This window comes from Pezoporus flaviventris, unplaced genomic scaffold, assembly GCF_033815535.1.
Source record: "Pezoporus flaviventris isolate CSIRO_AGI_PZ_B2104156 unplaced genomic scaffold, CSIRO_AGI_Pfla_v1 ptg000045l, whole genome shotgun sequence".
Classification (NCBI taxonomy): Eukaryota; Metazoa; Chordata; class Aves; order Psittaciformes; family Psittacidae; genus Pezoporus; species Pezoporus flaviventris.
The window spans coordinates 11,729,297-11,747,500 of record NW_026892593.1 but is presented as its reverse complement, the minus strand read 5'-3'; the positions used below and the strand labels follow the sequence as shown (position 1 = coordinate 11,747,500).

The 18,204-nt window shown below is 43.8% G+C and overlaps 1 protein-coding gene and 1 long non-coding RNA gene across 2 annotated transcripts in view; both read left to right on the top strand.

Moving 5' to 3' along the window:
• Positions 1-16,664, top strand: part of ALG10 (ALG10 alpha-1,2-glucosyltransferase) — a 42,637-nt gene extending 25,973 nt beyond the window's left edge. The window contains exon 3 of the mRNA XM_061467469.1: positions 15,268-16,664. Within this exon, the coding sequence (XP_061323453.1) occupies positions 15,268-15,294 (27 nt within the window). The 3' untranslated portion in view covers positions 15,295-16,664. The remainder of the gene's footprint in view (positions 1-15,267) is intronic.
• Positions 1-18,204, top strand: part of LOC133276571 (uncharacterized) — a 787,535-nt gene that overhangs the window by 655,497 nt on the left and 113,834 nt on the right. The window lies entirely within an intron of this gene.

Below are 18,204 nucleotides of genomic sequence, written 5' to 3'. Positions count from 1 at the left end.
AGTGTTGCCTGGCTTCAGAGCCACGAATCAAACCCGCTTTCATTTACAGTACAGACATACCCTTGCAGCTTCTGAAGCTTGAATGGGGTGGGATGATTCCTACCTGAGGTCTCTAAAGGTTATTGACAAACCTCTCTCTTCTCAGCCCCAGACATTGGCCAGCCAAGCTGAACCCACCTAGAAGAATCTGCATGCTGAGACTGATTGACACTCACATCATTTAAATTTACCTAAAATCCAGTTAAGTTCATCAGGATCAGCCCCACTATGCATGAGGTCCAAATGTGGCTGCTACTTGGTAAAACTTTAACTTTCACCTTAATCCTCCCTTGGAAGAATGGATAACCACTAGTACATGGTGCCAGTCCTGCACCCCGATGAATATGGTCTTTAACCATCTTGTAGGATATAACAGCCCTTAGACTTCTCTGTTTCCTTAAACCACCTTAAAAAAGTGTGAAAATGTGTGGTGAAAATCACTTCAGAATTATAGCTGCAATGTCAGGGTTAGTTTATATTCCTGTACTGACAATGTACTTGTTTTGCTTGTTAATATTATGTGGGAGAAACCTGTCTCTTCTTACTGACCTATCATTTCCAGAGCCTTGTATTAACATATGTCAGTAGTAACTGCACCAAATTTACTCTGAATTAAAATGAGAGCAAGAGAATTTGGTTCTGCTCCTTATATATTCCTAAATATAGCCCTAGAAAGAAAAACAATAAAAAAACCCAAAACCCTGTTAAGGCATATCCTACAACTAGTGACATTCTTTAGCTCTAAGGACTTGGCCAAGGATTCTATATCTCTCAGCTCATTTGCACTGACTGAGCATAAAGTAATCCTCACTGCAAGCCCTGGATAACTTATTAGCTTTAAATAAAGAAGGTAATAATGATATTAATTTATCCCTTCACCTATAATGCCAGGTAATGTATTTTGGTAAGTGTCACTTACAGCTAAAATTTTTCTCACCTGGGTAGCTGCAAATGACTCTTTTTCAGTCGAATGTGTCTTGCCAGTACACACAGAGAAGCACAGGCTATCTTCCAACTTTAATCAATATTATGATCAACACTGAATCAAATTAAAGCATACTTGCTTGGTGTTTCGGATGATGAAGTAATGCTCTTCCCTAGCTCCAGCTAGACACCAGTCTAGTTGGGAAAATTGGACTGCACAGCTCCTTGCCTGGAGCTGTTGGGGTCACTTCATTGTGTACTTGAGCACAGTGGATAATGCCTGTTTTGGCTGGCAGAGGACCAGGTGATGCGGCTGAAAACCTTCCTGGCACTGATGTGTGGAGAGCTGCAGAGCTGCAGATTTCTCCTTGGGGAGAGATGCAGGCAGGTGACAGGAATTTACTGGAGTGCCCTTGCAGCCTCTGCCAGTTGAGATCTGCAGATGAAGCCCTTGACTCCCCTGGTTCTCTGTTCTCATGGCTCTGCTGGGATTGAGATGCTGCTTCTGCTCCTGCAGTGGCTGCTTCTCCTGCCCATGCTTTGGCAGGGCCACTTGACTTCACTTTAAATATTTATTGGACATTTGGTCTTATGCCCATTACTTGAGAAGTGCCTCATATGATGGGTAGAAAAGCAAAGGCCAAGATTTTTTGCAAGAAGCCTACAAAAAAAACCAATCTAGCAATCTCTGTGCTGGGAACACACCTCCAGCTGCACTTCAGGCATTCGCCTTGGAGTGACATTTCTTTGGGGTTTTTCTTTGATTTAAGTGAAGTTTTCTGTTCAGAATCAGCAGGGCTGCTCTGCTAATTAGCCTTGAAAAGTAGACAGTAAATGAGAATTTATTCTTGATAAACATTTGAATATATTGTATCTGGAATGAACACTTGTGACACAAGAACGAATATTCGATACCTCCTTAGGACTAATTGGAGAAGCCCAGTTATACAGTTTGCATAGAAATCAGTCATTTCCAATTCTACATGAATGCTTGTAAATTCCGTGCTCTACAAAATCAGGGGAATGAGCACATTTATTACCGTTAGTCACACACATGGTGCTCTGCAATAGAGAAGTTGGAATGATTCTTTGTGCCAGAGCAATAGCTTCCAGATCAAGATGCAGATCATGCACCACAGGCTTTATTTATGGCCTTTATCCCTGCTTCCTCACAAACAGCAGGGCTGGATGGGCAAAATGTTTAAAAGAAGTATCAGAAATCTCTGGAAGGCTTAGGAGAGCAGCTATTGCCTTTTATCTGAAAATCCTCCGTGCTTCTGTTTCAGCATTTGAATGTTGGTTTCTTAAAAGTGTCTGAAGTCTAATTTTCAGGTCCAAGTGGCTGGAGTAGGTTACTATAGAGCTATACTAATAGCATGCACTAAGCAACTACCAAAGTGTATGCAGCAAAAGGGAGCAGAGAAACATTTCAGTGTCATGGTGAAGGACTGTCTGGCATCTGCCATTTTTATCTCAGCTATCTGTCCCACACTCTACAGCTCACCTTCTACACCAACTTTAAAGATGAAAAAAAATGTCACCCTGAGCATTTAAATAAGCCCAAGCTTGATTTCCTCCTGGTTTGTATGCCTTGGGATGATTCGTGTCTCTCTAAAAGGAGGACAAAGTTGCTCTGAAATTTGACCTGCCTCGAGAAGAAGTGGTTCTCACCAATTTTGTTTCCCCAGGGTAGAACGTAAATCACTGCACGATCTGCAAGGGGAACTCTCGGGGCAGATTTGTCCCCTCTTTCTGCTGTTCTCTTTTAAGGCCATTTCATGGTTTAATTTCCAGACAGTGGGAAAAGCAGAAGAAGAGGTGGCTCGTAGGCACTTCTCCACTCATTGATACCTTGGGGCTGGGTAGCAGCTCTGAGTTAAATCATGGGCAGGACCAGTGGAGAAGGTGGGTGTTACAGGGTGCTGAACCACTGTCATGTGCCATGGGCCATGCACAGCTCCTGACAGGCACATAGCACTTTGCCAGGCACCCAGAGGTACATGTTCCAGCTCTTTGTACCCCTGAGAGCACAAATTATAATGATGTTTTTGAAGATTTTTTTGTCTCTACAGACACTGCCTTCATAGCTTTTCCTATAATTATAGATTTGTAATTATGTACTTAACGATAACACCCCCTCTGTCTGATGATAAATATATTTTTACATAATAGCACTTAAGCATTGCATATTTACTAATCAAAAAGAGATTCACACTGCAATTGAAGATTAACAAATTAATTATAGCATACCTTTAATTACAGCATAAATAATCTCAGTCATTTCCCAAGAAAGCATATTAGAGCTCTGGTAAGGCACTTACCCAGGGTCTCCGCAATGGTCCATATCTCATGCTTACCATGCCAGTGTAAAATATCCAGAATGTTAAGTTTTCATTACTACTGCCTCTGAAGTAAGTGCAGTGCACTGGAAATAGATGTACAATCCATGAAAATGAATCATTAAAAGGGATTGAGTTGAATTATGGCTGTCAGATGTTGTCACAAACATAGCTGAAATTCTTAAACACTTCTTCCAGCAAGTGATGATAGGATGCTTGGCAGTGTAATTATCTCATAGCCATAGACATAATGCTTTCCATGATAGTGCAAAAAGGGCTTCATAAGCAGTCTTGTGGAGATCTACTGCACAGTTGTGATGATGCCCCCTCCTTATCTGTTGGACAGCTCTTGGGCAAGCCTAGAGCATCCTACCCGCAGCTGTCCCACACCTCAGCCCTGGAAACCTTCTGCAGGCAGGATGCAGAAGTCCTGTTCAGGGGCAGAGTTGCCGACAGCTGACATGAGTCTGGGCTGAGCTGGGCTCCTTCCCCAGGGCTCTGTGCACTGCTCTCCCTGCTCACCCACTGAGCTGCTGCATGGGGCTCTTCTGCCCTCTCTGATCTAGCAGGGGTCTGGCAAGGTTGATTTTTAGCCACACAAACATGAGTGGGGCAGAGAAGGAGGAAATCTTGGACACCAGTCAAACACTGGGTTGATTTAAGCTGGCCATTTTGAAAGATGATATCTGTCTGTGTCATTCCTCCTTGGGTCAGGAAAGAGCTGGGTCAATCCCCAAAGTGCTTTGGGAAGTACTGTTTTTGCATGATCTGAAGTGGCTGGGTTGCATTATCTCTTTGGGTGAGGATACTTTTGTTAAGAGGACTTGATTTTAGGCAGGTCTACAGCATCTCCAAGACATTGATGTAAGTTTGGTTGAACTGCGTCTTGTGTGAGTTCATTTTGGTGTTTAAATATGGCAGATCCACACCAGACTCTTCTTCATGTCACACTTGTATAAACTAAGTGTATACATGATGATCTTAAGGTCCTTTCCAACCCTAACTATTCTATGATTCTGTGTATATACTCATCCACCTTCCTGTGATCCAGGGAAAGCAGAGTGATGGGTAATTCCACTGAAATGATACAAAAAGTCTCTTCTTGTCTGTTAATGTTTTCCCAAATAAGACTGGTGTATGTAGGTGTGAATCTTTAGTGACAGGAAAATGTCTTGGTTTGAAGCTCATTTTAACTTCTGGAGGAAAAGGGCCTTATCAGTTTCTTCAGCAACTGAACGAAGGGTGCAGTCTCCCAGCTTATCTAGGATTTGAGTAAGATCCACGCTAACTGCTGATGACGTAAAGCACACAGCGCCTAAACGTACTTTGACAGATTTATGTTTTTGCTGTAACTGAGAAGAGAACATCCTGGCAGAGGAATTTGTCATTTGTTCTGGCCTAGCTAATGAACTTAGTCCTCTTCCCGTGCTGCTGAAATTACACACAAGTGTCGGCCTGACGGAGGCGTATTGATCAAATCTGACTTCAGCTCTGAGCACCGAGGAGCTAACTCAGTTCTATCTTGTCAGTGGAAGTTTCCTCAGGTGCTGCAGGGTCTCCCTGGAGGCCAGGCTGTTTGCTGCTTACAGTTCAGCTGTCAGCTCCTGGTGATCTATGGCAGGCTGGTCAGTTAGCTAGGGAAACACTAAGTGGTTGGGTTATGTGAAAGCTTTCCCTTGCATCATCCATACATGATGGAAAGCAGGCATCTGACTTATTATAGATATCCTTTGTGACTGAATCTCACTGCGTTCACATAACTTTAAAGATGCAACTATTCTTGTTATCAGACCAATCATTCCTTCCACCTCTGGGTTAGGAAGCTTTCTGGTAACTAGGAACCACTCCTCATTTGGCACTTTCTATCTCAGCATATTCAGAGTCTGGACAAATTATTTTGCAGCATTTTGCACTATTAATTTTGTCCTCTTCATGTCTGGCACGCAGATGGTAACAGTTTGAGTGGTGAGGAGATTCTGGAGCCATGGCCTTTCTATAGTACATCATCCCTAAGCAGTGCTATCAGATCCTTTGCACTTTGTTTTTCCTTTGGATGAAAGGTCTGTTTCCTGGGTTATGAATCCCTGCAGAGCCTGTTTCACTAACTCCCTAAAGCTTTCTTCCTTCTCAGAGTTATTGCTGCTGTGCTCTTTTTACATAACACCACCCAAAAGCAATATTTCTGTATGAGCACATAGTGATGCTTCTAGTTCCGCTGATCCTGTGGCCCATCACCCTCCTCTAGGGTTTCACCAACATCCAGCAGCATGGAACTGCTTTTTGAAAGCTTTAAGGCACCTGGCCTGGCAGCTTGTGCCCAAATAAAATAGGGCATTGGTCTCGCTGCACATTCACATGGCTGATTGTCATGGCTGGAGGTGGGTATTTCTCTGGGTCAACCAAAGTCCCATAGGTAAACCCACATCTAATGCGGCTGCCAAGACTCATCATCAGCAAAGCAGTGTGGCTATGGCACATCTTGCCTGAAGCCCTTTCTGAAGGTGAGAAGGAGAAGGTGTGGCATCCTGAGAAGAAAGAAAACAGGAGACTACAAAATGGCTTTTTCATCCTCCTGCCAAGCACACACTAACCTCATTTAAAAATGCAAGTGCTGCATGTGTCATATGTGCTAATGCAGTTTTTGCGTTTCAACTGAGAGCCTGCAGAGGCGGCAGTAGCAATGTCTGTTGAAGGATCGCTTGGTGTCTTGAGCCTAAGAAACCCATCTATTTATATTAAAAGATTGAGAAGTTCCTCTCATTGTTGGAACTTTGTTACTGAGTTCCCCAGAGAACAAATGAATCAGAGACCACTTGTATATTCCTGAGCCTACCAAATAATGAAGCTTTCAGGAGACAGCTTTTATTTAATTTTTTATTTATTTATTTTTAGGGAAGGAAACATTGATTTTAGGTAAGAAAAGGCATGAAAGTTTCTGAGATATCAAAGTCACTCCTGAAGGAATAATTAACCCCTCAGAGGGCTGGAATGCAAAGCAGCACCCCTGGGAATATTCTGATTTCAGAAAAACAGTGTTGGTTGATGTTACCAGTGTAACAGAGAGTGCTAAAACGGCACCCCTGTGCTCTATGTAATGAATGGCACATGGAGCCTTGGTCTCCAATTCAGACTCCTCAGTAATCACTACAAAATTACAATACCACAATTCCTTCCCACTTGAAGGTGAATTTGAGATGCTTTACAATTTGATAGTAAAACTGACATCTGTTTTACAGTTGCTCTGTAATTAGCTTCTGAAGGCATTTGTCTGTATGTGGAAAACCCCAGCTCCAAATCCCTCTCCCTTAGCAATTACTCGTTCCCTAACAAGAGCTATGGCACATGTGTGGCTCGGTCGGTGTTTGGCCACAAGTGCCAAGCAGAGCAAACCCCACTACAGGAAAGTGAAGCATGTGCAGCAGCTGGAGACCCACTGGCTAGCCCCATAGTGACCATGTATTAGCCAAGCCTACAAACAGTTCAGAGCAGGAACTATTGTTTCATGGCTTGCATTAAGCCTAGAATATAATTAACACTTAACAGATAGCACTAACAGTAGCAATTGTACTCCTGCACTAATAACTTCATGCTTCTCTTTATATTGAGTTGCACCATAGGTCTTACCCTGGTTTTAAACCATGAATCCCAATCATTACAACACACAGAAAAGGATTATATCCTCCTACATAGTCTATGCTGTAGAGTGACTGCTCGAGGTGCCTCAGTAACAGCATTGTGCAATACACAAATGCCTTCAATCATCCCTGTGCTGCTCCCACAGCGTCTTGTTTAGACTTCTTAAAATAACCTCCCCATATCATGAATCTTTGCGTAAGAAGTGATGTGTGTTTCAAATCACAATGAGGCACTTTCTGCACAGGCGTGTGTCAGGAAGCAGGGGTGGGACACGGGTGCAAGCCCCCGTGCGAGAGGCTATTCAGTGCAGAACATGCGTTATTTTTAAACACTGCCATTAAACTAAAACACTGTCCTTGTAAGTAAAAGAGATTTGCTGTGTGGCCACTGCCGTTGAAGGCTTTGATGAAATATTTAGGGGAGAGCTTTCCGAATGTGGCTGGTTTTCAGAAGGCAGATTAAAGTTTTATAGGGGCGCTAATTTAATCACGGGTGATGAATGAGTTTATTTTTATGTTGGGCTTTAACAAGGGAGGATGAATGTGGGATTCCTCAGCAGGTCCCTGTGGGTTGCGGGCTGCCTGAGTCACAGCTTTCAGAGAGCTGTTTCCCTCCAGCTGAGCAAATCATGTCACCCTTAGCGGGGCTCTGAGCCCTCATGCCTGCTTCGCAGCTCAAACCCAACACAGGGAAACATGCCAGGTATGAGAGGACTTCACAACATTTGGTTAAACCTCATAACCACCTCTATTCTGCTCCCTGGCCAGTCTCTCCAGGCACAGACAAATCATGTGAAGGGGAAAAATACCCCAGGAAGCAGGGAATGTATTTCTGCAAGCACCAGTTTTCCCTTCTGTATTGCCAGGTTGTCCTCACACCCACCAAACCACCTCAGCCACTGTAGGACCTGTGGTGGTGGGAGTTTGCAGGGACAGACCGAGGTACAGAACCCCACACTGCTCCTATGTTTTCATTGTTGTACTGCAAAAGATCTGCTTCTCCAGCCTGGTCTAAAAGCTCAGGAAAGTAGAAAAAAAAGTCTTTTTAAATTGCCAGAGAGACAGAGTGGTGTGGGGTGATGTGCATAGCCAGCCATTTAGAAGATGGTACAGTGGACCCAATTTCTTCTGATCAAATGAAGCCTAGTGGAAAATTCAAGCGTGTCATATTTCTCCATCCAACAAACAGTGACAACTTCATTATGATTCAAAGTGTGTGGTTGAGCCTCAGCGTGAGCCTGTCCCCCAGACCCAAGCCCCAGGGCTGTTTCTGCTGCACAGTTACGTGGCAGTGTGGGCACAGAGGTAGCAAAACCCTGTCCTTCCCCTTCCTCTGATCATCATCACTACATGGAGCACTCTTCTGGCACCATAAGTATTAACTGAGAGATGTAAATAGGCATCAGCGTTGGTCAGGGCACTTGAAGCTGGCCTCCCTCCTACCCAGCCTTGCTCAGTGCCTGCCACCATGGTATGGGTACAAACCGGGGTCGCTACCCAGGGCTGTGCAGGAGAGCATCCTACAACCAGGCGGAACATCCAGCGCAGCTCACTGGTGCTAACCACGGTGCTGACCATTAAACTGGGAAAGGGCAGAAAACACCAGCATGGTGCTGGAAAGTGAAGGGGAAAATGCACAGCATCAGCTTAGTAGCCACAGTCTTGCTGAGCAGGCGGGTGATGGCCCTTGTGCATGCAGTGGGTTTTCAGCTCTGTCTCAGCTGTGCTGGGAACACAAACATTTTGCTGTCGTGCCAGCACTGAATGGTTACAGCATACAGCAGCTGTGCTGGTGTATTTTGACCGAAGAAACACCACTTGATGTCAGCATAAAGTAACTCATTATCGCTCCATTCACCCAAACACATATTTAGGATCTTCAGAAATTATTACCATGATATTAAGATATATGTTTAAAGCTCTGCAGTAAATTAATATGCAAGGATTAATATACAACCCAGACTTGGTCTTGGATACTGGGGAAGTTTTTGATGTAATAAAGCTAAAAGCACAGTGACAGGGATGTATTACCTCGCCAGATGGCAGTTTGTTAAAACAAACCAACACATTTCTAAAAGAGTGTCCTAATCTCCACTTGAAAGAACTTTCAATCTAAAAGGGAGGGACATTTGCATAAAGAGAGTTCACAGAACAAGTATTTAGAAGTTCACTGTTCGACAAGGGCAGCTCTGGTTTAAGGCACTAGAAGGTGGGAAAACATAAGCTAATTAAAATCATTCTCAATGCCAGAACATCAAGCATAACGTTGTTGGTGAGAGGGATTCGATTATGGAAAGCTTTCCTCTGGCAGGTGACAGCCAGTACAGTCTGTGTTCAAGAGTCGTTAGCAAAAAACAGAACTTGGGTACTGAGTTGTGTAAATAACAATTAATCTGATGGAAAAATAAATGTTTCATTTTGGAGGACTGAATTCTTTAATGTTTTTTTTAAACCTTAGGCCACCCTTGGAATGGAAACACCATTCTGGAATGAAATTCAGAATATGGTGGAACAAAAAAAACCTGAAAATAGACAAAATGGATATTTTTCAAGGTTTTAGTCTGTTTAGGCCAGTTTCTATCTGAAAAAAAAGAATTAGCATGCCTTGATGAGTTCACTGTTTGATGTAACAATGGTTCCTGGATCTCTGGATGCCATGGAAGTAGGTGACAAATTCAAAGGTGCACATAGGCAGCTCATCTGATTCACAGCTGTGGTGTTAGATCCAATTCATTGGAATTTTTTCTTTTACTAATCTGAGGCCAGATTAAAGTGACACTGGTGCCTGAATCTGTGTTGCTGTGGGACCTAGGAGGATGGCCAGGCCCCGGGATCCTGGCCCAAGGTTTTCCATACCTCTGCTGGGATGCACTGCTGCCTGCACAGTGATCCCTGAGAGCAATAGCGCAGCTCAGCTGGCGGCTGCATCCCCATCCCTGCAGCACCTCCCACAGCATTCCCAGCTGGTTCTCAACAGAGGAATGCAGAAGATGACTGAGACAACGTCCTTTCTTCAGAAAAGGGAGCAGAAGGTGGTTGTGATGCTGTTGGCCAACAGTGTGAGAGATGTGGGAGAAGGTCTGGTTTCCAGCCTGCCCAGGGCTCGCTGATGTGTCACCTGCAGTGTGCGCACAGCTTGCTTCTGACCTGTCCTCCCACTGTTTTCATGCAAAAGCTAAAAGATAAGGTTAAAAAGTCTCTCTTGCCCCACCTTTTTTCATTTCTTTTTGCCATTTCCCCTGTCTGGTCTCCCTTGCTCCACCCTTCTGCTGCCCAGCTCTTTGCACAAGAGCTGCCTTTTTGACTGTTTCCGTCATGACTAGTACAGAGCCACTCTGATTTTCATGAGAAACCTTGAGCACCTTCATATCACAGAAGAGAAGGAAAAGTAAGTGTTTTCTAGCTTGTTGCTGAGAGGCAAACCACGTGAGACACATAGTTAAAAGACAATTTAATGCAGAGGCCTTTTCCACTGCATATGAATTACAATATTTTCATGCTCTCCACAAGAAAACAATACACAGCTAATCTTGGGCTGCCTATGCTGTCCTTATGGAAGGACACAACTCCAAAGGGAAAACTGTAGTGACTGGGAGGATTCAGAAGAGCTTGGCCAACCTATACATGTAGTGATAGGACGTGCAATGGTGAAAGATGAGGGGTGAAAATTTAACCTCATTGTGAGCGGTCTTGCTGGGGAGAACAGACCTGAGCTTTGCTCTTGATTCCTTGATTAGTTCCTGACATTTTTAAAAACATGAAATATAAAACACATAAACAGTCCTGATGGCCAGGGCCAGAAACAATCAGGACTTCGGAGAGGAATGGGATATCGGAGACGAGCAAGGTGTTGCCACTTATTGAATAACACAGGTAGCTTTTTACTGCAGCTCTCCTCTAGAACCAGCTCTGTCCCCAGCACCTCAGCATCGAGGCTGTACAGCACCCACCTGGATTTTCTTTGTTTGATATCTTATATATACTTTTTATAATTTTTCTTTAATATAAGATTCAGAATCAGCTCATCCATATGCTGATCCACACTTTGCTTCCTTGAGAAGTTATATTCCAGAAGTGTTATTTTTTGGCCTGGACAACAGGTAGATATCCCAAACATATGAAGTTCCTGGGAATGTAAAACTCATCTATTTTGAAAGACACTGAAAGAAAAAGGAAGGCCTAAATCAAAGCAAGTACCAAATGGTGGGTAGCTAACCAGGTGTCATCTCGCCCCCTCTTAGCCTGCTCACATCAGCAGTACAAGCTGTGCCTGTTTAAATAAAATATAGGCAAGTATTCACAATCCACTGTATCCAATAAATTCACTTTCCCATCTCAATAGCTCTTAGGAACACCATAAGGACCACACATTCCCTCCTCCCCCCCATATTAAGCGTTTTTTTAAAATCAGTTAGTTTTAAAAATACTGCCTTGCCTCTCTCTTTTTTATACATTCCCTAAACACAAAAAAAACAAGGCACAAAAACCTCAGAAAATAAATGACCAAAAATGTGAGATAAGGTGGTAAGTGTATTTGGAAGCTCAGAGTTGTTTCAGAGAGCTGCTGGTCAATCCTATCAAATGCATTATGTATAAGTTTAAAGTCAATACTTTCTGCCAACACTTTGTTGAGCTAGAAAGCTGTCTGCTATCCCTTTTATCTGACAGGTAAGTAAATAACTCACTGGCTTAAGCAAATTAAGTAAATAGTGTTTGTGGGCAGGTGTTTTTGTTCAGCATGTAGTATATAAATGTGTATTAATTCTGCTAACTTTGAGAAATGTTGATGCAGAGGAAGAGGTTATAGCAAATGTACAGATTAAAACAGAAACATTTGTCAAAAAAAAAAGTGCATAAAAGCACATAGTAAACAACTAGATGAGTTTGCTGAAGCCAAATGCTCACATTTAGTAAATGAAATGCTTCATTAATCCTCCCTGACAGAAGTAATGTTTGGAATGGAGAACAGATCCAAGAGAAAACATTCAGCTAAGTTGTGTGCTGCAGGTTTTCCTGGGCAGCCCGGCGAGGAACCGCAGCCTCTCCCCGCTGTGGACGGGCAAGGAGGGCTGTTATGGAGGCAGCCGCCTGCTGCTCCCACTCCTGCAACTTCCTCCTGCTGTCAAAATGGTTGGGGTTGATGACAGAGCAGTGGGAGGAGCTATCCGTTGTGTGGGTTGCTTTCCTACAGATGCTTCTGGTCCCTGTGTGCTGTGCACCGGCTGTGGTCCAGCTGCTAAAAACGTGCCATGACAGAGTCGTCCCCATTCTGGGTCTTGCACTGGCAGTATGACAGCCGCTTACCATTGCAGCACTTTTGCTTTGAGAGCTACTCAGAAGCAAATCACATAGTGGTGGCAAATCCCCTTACTCCAAGTGAACCATTGAGCATTGGGTGAGTTTCTGAAGGAGCCCTCAGAGCTCTGTGATTAGCTGCATGCCTCAGCTTTACCTTCAAACAGTACATTTCTGTTTCTGAAGGTTGGGAAGAAAAGCTTGGAATTAGCTCTTGAGTCTCCCAAGTGAGTTGCTTAGGTCTTGAGACCCGGGTTGCCAATGAAATTGGATTAATCTTCTCTGAGATCTAAGCAAGATGGAGATGACTGGCATAGGACAGTGCTTTCAAGGAAATCAAATCCTCATGCAGAGCCTTTGTCTGAATGTACATCTCATGGCCTGAGTCTTAGCTGCAGCACTTCTCTTGTGTTTGCTATGTCCAGCTCTGTAGCAGTGCCTAAAAGCAACACTCTCCTCTTTCATTAGTAAACAATTTTTCACAGGAGTGACCTCACCTCAGTAAATAGGGCCTCTTGGCTTGCCTATAGCAATGCAACATCCCTGGTATGAAGCCTAAAGCAATCCCTGTACACCATCTGCACAGAAGGCTATGGCATGGCTTGCCACTATCATCCCTGAAATACCTCCCATGGAATTCCTTATCAGCTTCCCAGTCTCTGTGTCTTGGACTGCTCCATGAGGAGGGCCATGTACCTACCAGATGAGGCTAGAGGGCCAGGATGAAGATGACAGACGGTGACGCTGCTCAACCGAGGCAGCAATGAAAGAAATCATCTGTGTGGCAAACTGTAGATAGGGCTTGCATAGGAATAAGGGCCGTTACAGACCTCAGTAAGGTGATCTACGAAGTCATCTTTACCAGTGGTTGGTGCCCCTGGAGCCAAGGTCCCACCATCTGAACAAGGATGAAGCTACTGCAGATTCCCCCTGAGATGGGAGATGAGAGACATTTATCTCTCTCTTTTCTGCCTGGCTGTCATCATAACACCTTATCTTCAAGACCATTGTCCCACAGTCAAGTTAGATTGAAAGTAAGCAGATGGTCTGGTCATGTCTGGGGTGGGGAAATGGCATTCATAAGCCCTGTGTTATGAGAATCAAGCTGAAAATAAACAGGCTCTGAGTCAAGATACTCCTTTGCACACACTTCTTCCTCAGGGTAGAGGAGGAAAGTGCAGTGGCGTGACAGATGCCATTCACTTTGCTTTGTGTGTTTCTGGAAGGAGATTAGATACTGCAATGAGAAGAACAAAGTAAGAACTTGAACTAAGTACTCATGTCTTCTGCCTTCCTGGGAGATGGACTGAGGGAGCGCTGTAGGGAGAAATCTGGGATGAGAAAAGGGGTAACACTGTCCCTTTTCTCAGCATGGAAAGATGTGAGTTGTTCTCCTGAACAAGGGAAGATTTAGCAGGAAAAATGGCTAAAAATCTAGGGACAGAGAAGTACTGGACAATCAGCTGGAAAATGGATCAGAGCAAGTTGTTACAAGGAGCCAACATCATCATCATCATCATCATCATCATAACCCTGGGGAAAAGCTGGGGATGCAGAGGCAAGAGCTGTGGCCAGCATTGAACCACCACCCCATCCTACCAAGAAGCCAGTCAAGCTCCTGCCCACATTATGGTACATGCTGTGGTGTCCTTAAGCAAATATGTCAGTAAAATGCTTTTTGGCTGAAAGGAGCTTCAATAGATTGTCTGAACTCTTACATGTTTCGGTACAGGATAGTGAAGAATAATACAGATTCCACTGGAAGCCTTCATGCCAAAAGTTGATCTTGCAGCAGATGTGATCTAACGCCATATGGCAGCTGGGGTGTTCTCCTGAGCTTGCAGTTTTGTGGTGTATGGTGAAGTGAACCATGCTATGGTCAGTGCTGCAGCAACTGAGGTGCTCTAACAGCAGTCCCTCTAGTCTGGCAGCTCTATTTTGTAGCTTAGTTTGTGCTGCAACATGCAAATAGAACTTGCTCTGCCCTCTGATGTTTATCTAAATTTTGCATGTGTTCGCAGCTCGTACGAGAAAATGACAAATTGGGAAAATATTTGTTTTCACATAAGCCAAAAGACTATTACAGCAGACAGCCAGACAAACACAGTGTAAGTGCCAAAGCCTGAGCTTTTCTACACTCTGTGCCATGTACATATTCAGTTTTACCTGCCTAAAGGGTAACAAGGAAGTCAGTCAATATGCTGCCTTAATCACTGCAGTTTCTCTGCATGAGGACTACTCATTGCATCCTATTGCAAGGCTCTGGAATACCACCCAAAAAGGGAGGTTGAAATCATCCACCACATTTCATTTACCCCTGCCAGCTGAATCTAAACAAATTGAAAAATGACCTGCCCGCTACACTTGGAGGCGTACAGCAGAAAATAACTCTGAAATAGCTGCTTATGTTCACTGGGGAAAGATTTATTTCTGATCTCAGAGCTTGAGTTGCAGAGGTAAATAGGACCACCTGTCAACCATTACCTGCCATGCCCCACTGCCCCTGTATGAAAAAACACACACAGGCATTGCCTGAAGTGGAGTTAGTCTAGTAAATGACCAGGAAAATGGAATGTTTTCTCTCAACAAGCAGCAAATGAAGAGAAGCTGCTGCATCTGAAATGATGCTACCTTGTTTAGCTTCAAGGTCCCAGCCTTTGATGAAAGGCTCATGACTCTAGAAGTCACTTTCTCTCCTCCTCTAGTGCAACACAAGTCCCTTTGCCCTTTGCTTCGTATTGCAGGAGGGTTTCTGGTGGGGAGGCAAGCTGACCTATTGTACAAATGAGTTGAAAAGGCTCTACACTGATGAACAGCCAGAAGGGACTCTGTATATTACCACAGCTAATTGCCTTTTTGCTTACTTATGATCTGTTTAAGTTGTGGGTGGTTTTTTGTATTTATTAGCTGATTTTGGAACCATGAGATTACAGATTTCACGGAAATCACAGAAAAAGCAGAACTTTAAAGTGTGCTTGTAATACTTTTCTGGATATTTTTTTAATTTGCCTTTCTTCCTTCTCTGAGTCCCGTAGGCAGCAGGTGGTCTTTGGAAGATGTGATTTAAGGAAGAAAGCACTTCAGTACCTATAAAGAATACAGCAATGAAAAAACACTTCCCAGGGTCTCACCCTCAGCTGAAAGGAAACATAAAAGTGCTGTTCCCACATCTACACTGGCTACTAGAAAAAGAGCACAGGTACATGAACCTGCCCTGGGACTCCAGACGTAGAAGGAAAAGAATAAACCCTGAGGAGGAGGTCAGGAGTGCCCAGCGCCTGGGAGCAGCATGATTATCCCTGGGGAAAGAGTCTGCACAGCCAGCACCGTGTGCCCCACTGTTTCACAGAAAGCTTCTTCTGAGGGACGGCCATGGTGCTGGATATGAAAGATGAGGTGTTGTTGTTGGTGTGTCCTAGTACCTCCGTGCTGCCATCCCTAGCTCTCCATCACTCAATAGCCCTTCTGCTCTCCCCTGAGCCACTCAATTCCATTAGCACCATGCCTGGCATTTGTCACCACACACCTTTCTTTTTCTTCTGGCATATATATAACCCCTGTTGGCCTTGATACTGGTGTGACACGCAAACAAGTTACATAAAGGCTCTCCAGGTGCATTTTCGCACATCACAAGTCCCCTATAATTCATAGTCCAATATTTGAAGAGAGTGGCTGGATTCAGCATTGAGTCAGATCTCCTTTGAGAGGATTAGATCTTACAGTGCTGTGGTACCCATGCCCCATTTTCAGTCCTCTCTACTGTCTTCCTAAACAAGAATCCGTATGTTTCCGGTTTGAACATTTTGCTTTTGTTTTGAGGCTTATTAAAAATGGAGAACCAGGTGGTATCAGCATGCGGGAACTGGGCACATGCCTCTTCCACCATGTGGTGCCACCAGCTGAAAAGGGGGAAATACAGACTTTGCAGTTATTTGACTCTGTTCACTGCTGATTCCACTACCAGCTTGAAAAACTGCTTCTTTTCTGTGCTATAGAGTGAAATAGCCTGTGCACTATGTGAGTTATGTCAAAAACCTTACGATGTTTTCCACAATAGACTTGCATGTAGGTGGTAAGCAAAGCCCAGTCTGCGCATGCTGAAGACTGGGCTGATCCTGTTCCTCTTCACTGCTGTTCAGACTCAGCACAGAAAAAATCAAAACAAAGAAATGTTTCAGGGTGCGGTCGGGAAATGTTGAGGCTTTCAGTGACTCAGCTGGATCCTTATCCCTGATAAACTGCCTCTGAGATCCTGAGGCTACTGGACCATAGACCAAAGGAGCCATTGAAACAAGGCTCTTTATTGAGATGTGTTTATTTCCTCAGGTGTCTCTATTCACCATTAGAACACAAAGTGTGCACATAATTCATTCCCAGGTGCATTTCAAGCATGCTGTCCTGTCAAAGCAATATCAGCAACACGTGGACTGAACCCCCCTCCCCACCCCTGTCCGCTCCAGCAGAAGGAGGCTTGGTCCCTAGCAGTGGGAAGCTGGTATGTGAATTGTACAGATCCATCAGAATAAACTGATCTCAGTTGTTCTTCACCAGTTTCTCCCCCAAACAAAAGTATTTTGATTATTTGAGTGTCAAGCAATCAAATGCTGTACCTCAGACACAGCTATTCCAGGAGATAATTAGAAGCACAGAGGAGCAAACAATATGCCACAGAAACGATCATCGCAGTGTGATCCAAAGGATAACTTTGGTAATGCAAGTGTTTCTTTGCTGGATGACTCACAGAAAGAAGCAGGGGCTGGAGCTGTTGAAAAAGGAGCCTGCTCCATGGGAACATAGAGTGAAGGTCAAGGATCAACTGTGTAAAACCGACTTTTTGTTTGACGTTAATAATCTTAAGGAAATGGATGAAGTGAGAGCAAATGTCAGCTCCAGTAATGACTATGTAACTCTGGGACCATATAGAAAAGTGATAGTCTAGCTCACATGTTGCTGGTGGAAATAATGGGGAGAGGTGAGCTGAGAATTCAAGCCTCACTTTAATGTTTTCTGTTGAGTTTCTGATTTATCGATGGGACAGATAGCCCTCTAATATTTAACTCTCTGTATTAGCATATATATAGCACATATGTATATATATGTAATATAGCATATAAATACAGTACATATGCATTTTTTACTGTTGTCTTTCATCTGTGTAACTTCCTGAAGCTGTACAAAAACCATCATCTCAGCAGTACTGTCACTTATTAAAGTTTTTGGAAGTATAAATGTCTAATAGTTTTTATGTGAAGGTCCAAATTTCATGTTATGGCATTTAATGCAAAACATAAATATTTTAGAGTAATATACATACTATATAAGAATATGTGCTAAATTTTGCACATACATGTTGGTTTGGGCTGGGGTAGAGTTAATTTCCTTCACAGTAGCCAGTATGGGGCTATGTTTTGGATTTGTGCTGGAAACAGTGCTGATAACACAGGGGTGTTTGCTTTTACCTATTTAAACTGCCTTTATCTCAACCCATGAGTTTTCTCACTTTTACCCTCTGGTTGTTTCTCCCATCGCTCCAGGGGGAAGTGAACAAGAAGCTGTGTGGGGCTAATGGCTGGCTGAGGTTAAACCACAGCAATCCTTTTTGAGACCCGACATAGGGCTCCAGGGGTGTGAGATAATGACAGATTTGATTGGAATGTGTTAGATTGAATTTACAGCTTTATTGCTGTCTAGCTATTAATTGACAGGCTTCTGTGCTTGCCGTTGGGCTTGCTTGCCTTCCAAAATATCAGAGTCTAGTGCTTGTTAGTGGCTGCTTTTTGCTTCTGCTGCTTGCTGTGTTGCTGTGCTGACTATCTTACTCTGCTGTGCCCAGGAACATTCTGATAACAGCAGTGGCGATGCTCCCAGGTTGGAAGGTGACCAGGGCATCGCTGCTCTTTCTGTGTTGATGTACTGGACAGGCTGGAACTCCAGTGTGAACTGGAGATGAAGGGTTTGTGACCTGTAGATGA